This window comes from Papaver somniferum, chromosome 2 (genome assembly GCF_003573695.1).
Source record: "Papaver somniferum cultivar HN1 chromosome 2, ASM357369v1, whole genome shotgun sequence".
Lineage (NCBI taxonomy): Eukaryota > Viridiplantae > Streptophyta > Magnoliopsida > Ranunculales > Papaveraceae > Papaver > Papaver somniferum.
In genome coordinates this window covers 212892785-212897722 of record NC_039359.1, presented here as the reverse complement: position 1 = coordinate 212897722, position 4938 = coordinate 212892785, and the positions used below count along the sequence as shown (strand labels likewise).

At 36.7% G+C, this 4938-nt stretch overlaps 1 protein-coding gene across 1 annotated transcript; it reads right to left on the bottom strand.

The window, feature by feature from the left end:
* Positions 1-203: 203 nt before the first annotated feature.
* On the bottom strand, positions 204-1264 carry LOC113352787. The gene is made up of 2 exons (XM_026596562.1): positions 1051-1264; positions 204-772 (listed from the first exon to the last, which is right to left on the bottom strand). The coding sequence occupies exons 1-2, from the start codon at positions 1262-1264 to the stop codon at positions 204-206; spliced, it is 783 nt and encodes a 260-aa protein (XP_026452347.1).
* Positions 1265-4938: the final 3674 nt, after the last annotated feature.

The window sequence follows — 4938 nt, the reverse complement described above, 5'->3', positions numbered from 1 at the left end:
GAAAAATCAGTTGGATATAGTTTAGCAAGACGAATTAACGCACCTTTGTTAAAAGCTGAAAACTTGTTGCTTGGATTCAAATGCGACATACAAAGAAGTAGCTCGGTGTTCATTTCATCAAATCGATCATTAAGCGCATCAATTTGCATATCAATGACTCCATAAAAATAACTAACTTGATAATGATGTAGATTTGTCACTTTCTATAAATTACGCCGTCCTCTTCCTAGTGGTACATATGTAGACATCATATCAAGAACTATGATATTATTTTTAGCACAAAACATGGAAACCTCACTAAGAAGTGCATCCCATCCATCGTCTCTCATTCTCTGAAGTTGGTATTTAGATATCTTCACCAAGTTCATAGCATTCACAATATCTTGATCCTTTCTTTGCAAAGATAGCGACAATTCGTTAGTGATTCCCAATAAAGTTCTTACCAAAAACAAGGTAAAGACAAAATCAAATGTAGACATCAAGATCTGATAAGCATATGCTTCTCCCCTCGCTTCACTAGAACCTTCTCGACTGACAATCTCAAACATATATAATACGGATGGAAACATCAAAATTAAACTCAACAATGTATTGTAATGTGTACCCCAACGCGTGTCATCAGAAGGTCGTTTGAGGCTAGCTTCATGATTCAATCCTGAACCACTTAAACGTTCACCTTTTTCAACAAGTTCTACCACTCTAGCAAGTTCTTTTTCTCGAAGAACATCTCTACGTTTGCATGATGCAGAAACAATAGGAACAACTCTAGTAACTATAGTAAAGAACAATGCGACTTATGTATGCTTTTGAGCAACATGCATAACTGTCAGCTGAAGTTGATGTGAGAAACAATGAATAACATATACTGATGGGTTTTCTCTTAATATGAGTGCTTTTAATCCGTTAGTCGAACCTTGCATATTACTAGCACCATCATAACATTGTCCCCTCAATCTCATTATATCTAAACCGTACTTGGAAAACAATGCATCCACTGAAGTCTTCAATGAAATTGATGTCGTTCCAAGAACATGAATTATACCAATAAACCTTTCAATAACACATCCTTTCTTGTTGCATAACGTATAACAACTGCCATTTGTTCTCTCACTGATACATCACGAGATTCGTCAACCATAACAACAAAGAAAGCATCTCCAACATCATCACGAATCGCATCCATAGTTTCCATTGCAGCTGCACTCACTATTTCCTTTTGGATATCCGGTGAAGTTAATTTGTTGTTACCAGGAGCATTTTTCATAACCTCACTCTTGATACTATTGATCGACGCATTTATGTGTCTAATTTGTCCCAATTGTATATATTGCTAGTGCTCGATTTTGTACTCATTTGGTTATTTTATTTCTTTGTAGGTGTTTTTGGAGAAATAAGCTTTTGTGGCGAAATTGGCTCAAAATGTGGCATTTGAACCTCCGTAGATAACGTACCAGAAGCACCCCAGAAGTATGCCAGAGACACCCCATAAATACGCCTTAGGAATCCCGGAAAAAGTGTTGAAAACATCCCGGAGAAAGCGATTTTAGCACCCGCATTTTGGATAAGGGCCACCCCAGCACACCCAAGTCAGATTCTAAAGGAACCCCTACTCTGGATAGGGGCGCCCCCTTTCTTCTTCAAATTTCAAACTTAGAATTTTGGCGGGAAAAAATGAAGTTTCACTGGCAGATTTAGAGTTCGATTCTTTGGGAATTTTAAGGAGATTCAACCTTGGATTTTCGTTGGGATGGACATGTTAGAGCACAACAGGGTTGCTACAAGTGATTGGACCGAACGAATTGGGCTAGAGAAGCCGGGAGAAGCAAACAGAGGCGTCGGAAGTTTATTGGGTTCTGTTGATGGTTGGGCTTAGTTTTAGTCGGAGTTTGACGTGGAGATGGATTGGGATTATCTTGATTCATCGAAACAGGTTTGGTAATCCCTTTAGATTCGAAAATAGAGGAGGAAATCATCGAATTGGCTAAAACAGGGAGTTCCGTTTATTCTCGGATATTTTGGTTTATGTATGGAAGTACCAGAGTATTTTACGTTATATATTGAGTCCTTATTCAGTCTACAGGGAGTACTTGAGAGTTTGGAGAACCAAGTTGACGCGTAGATAAGCTTGGAAGGGAAAGAAATCCCGAGACTTGAGGTGGAAAAAAAGATAAGAATAACCGAGGATTTCTTGAGTTGTGGGCTATAAAAGAAGTTTGGATAGGTCATAGAAGGATTATCAAGAGTTTGGGGTTGATCCAGAGCTAGGAAGAGCGAGAAAATGGAACCAGCAGCAATGTTCACCTGCTGCTGCTGCCATTAAAAAGCTTCAAGAACACGAAGAACAGACACTTAAAGACAGTCGTTCTTCAACAGTTCCAGCAGCGGAAAGGAAGTGTCGCTGTTTACAACGCTCAGGTTCTATCGTTCTTTTACAACAGTTTAGTTCTATCGTTTCTTTCTGGACGCCTTCTGTGAGTCTTAAAATCATTGTTTCATAACTTTTGACTCTTTTAATCATATTTTGAGCATCAAATATATATTTTTAGAACATGATTATTATGAATAGCTAAACCCCATTACTGGGATGATGGAGGGAACCATTCTTTATGCATGAGTAATTCTATTTAATTCTTTTATGACTATTTGCACTATTATGAGTTGATTTATGATTTTTCTTGATTATTTGTGATTTTATCTGATGACGTATGCTTAGTCTAGGAAATCTTGATGCATCATGCTTATGATTTACATCTAATACTTTATAAAATCTATTTTTCGCAAAGAAAATAGTCGATATTTGTTATCATTATAAGCTATAATTGTCTAGAATTAATAGTTGATTCGCATGAGTATAAGAATTGGTGGAATCCCGAGTCCTAGTATCTCTTGATCCTATGACAAATTTTGTATATATTTTTGTTTTAAAAAATCTTTTCAAGTCCGAGCAACGAACACTTTACTTACCACTACAAAATTACATCAATTTTTGGCGCCCCCGACGCGGATTTGTATTAGGTTTTAGATTTATTTTATTTCTTTTAGAATTTTTGTTCTCTTTTACGCCTTTGGTATTTTTCGATTCTTTTCAGATTGGAGGGAAGCTACAAGGAAAGAAAAAGTGCTATAAAAGGAAAGCATCGCCAAAGAAGGAAAGAAAAGAGGAATCCGAAAGGAGTGAAGAAGAAGATTTTGTATATAGTTTTTTTTTTAGAAACTGTAAATAGGGTGTTGTTTTTGTAATTTTTTTCTTTTCCTTTTTGGACACTTTTTGGACATTCTTGGACATTATTTTTTAAACCCTAAGGAAGGGTCAAAATTAAATATCAACTGTTTGCAGGGAAGGACGACAGTTACGATACTGTCTCGGCCCCTCGGGTTCGTACACTGACATCGGAGTCGGTGGCCTGAGTCGACTTCAACAGTTCATCGCCCGTCTGGTACGGGAGGTAAGATTCTATCCACCCACGAATCCCCTGTCAGTGGGTTTTATTTTGTGTGACAACTCACACCCCTGCAATAGAATGTCGAAGTGGTATTACAATAGACGATACAACGAATATCCGACTGAGTTTCCAAATGGACATTACTTTGACCATAGTGTGAATAGTAATTGGCAACATAAGCCTTTTGAAGGTTATGGTCCATACCATGGTGAGCCAAATTACTATTCATACGCCCACCGGTCATATGAGCAAAATTCCTCTCTACTAGAGTCTGCACGAAAGTTAGCTGAGTCGACAGAAAAGTTACTTAAGTCGTCACGTAGTTCACCTGAAATGAATAACTTATTTATGGACGAAAGCAATGCAATGTGTGAACCTTCTTTCCTAGATATAATCAGGAAGTCTTGTGAGTCGACTCAGAAAATGTTGTTAGAGGCCCAGGAAAGAACTGCTCAAGATAGTCTTAATTTTCAATAAAGTGTTTCCAATAATACCTTTGAAAATCAGGATAGTTATTTGCATAATCAAGATGACAAGGATAGGATTGGTAACACTACTTTAGATGAGGTTCAACCATTTTCATGATATTATGATGATTATGACGAGGATAGTGTTGATGAATAATTTGAAATATGTAGGCATCGTGATCAGGAATTTGTTACTCCAAATGAACTTTATGATGATAGTGTTATTTCTGGTTCAGATACCGATAATTTTAATGATTATTCACCTATTCAAAAGGAAGAGGATTTGATTAGAGATACCACTTCTTTAGATGATGTAGTATTTCCTTTTGATTACGAAGTCGATAATGGTTTAGAGGAACGAGTTTATTCTGAGAATATCGTTTTAGAGTCTACCGATTTAGAAACAATGGTCTTAGACGAAGAAAATGAACTCGTCCAGCTATTAAATATGGGTGAGGATACGTCACTTGAGTATAACCTAGAAAAAGCAATTGACTATTTTCAGGACTCCAACGATATAGAAATTAAGGAAATTGTAACTATTCTATCTAGAGATACCCAAAACTCTAAGTTTGGGGGTGATTATCATTCTCCATGTGCCTCAACCATTTTACAAGATTATCTTCACACACGTTTTCCTGAACCTAGTGATGTCCATAAGGAAGTTCAGTTATTAGAAACCCATCCTCTGGTTGTTGAGGTTAGACCAGGCTATGATACTAAGATCGACTTTGTTTTCCCACCAAATATTTTTAAACCAATTTTGGGAACGTATAAATTTCAGATGTTTCAATTATTTAGTTTTAAGACTAAACCTAATTATTTTAAGAGATTAGGGTCGATACATTTGCTTAAGATTGACCACCAGTTTCATCGTGGTCGATTGTGTGAGTCAAAACTGATTGACTTTAAGGATCCTCAATTATTCAGGTTATTATTATGTGCTTTTAAATTTTTACTTGAGTTTCTTCAGACTCTAATACCTGAACCGGATCTTAGCTTTTAGGAATTCCAACCCATGAAAATAT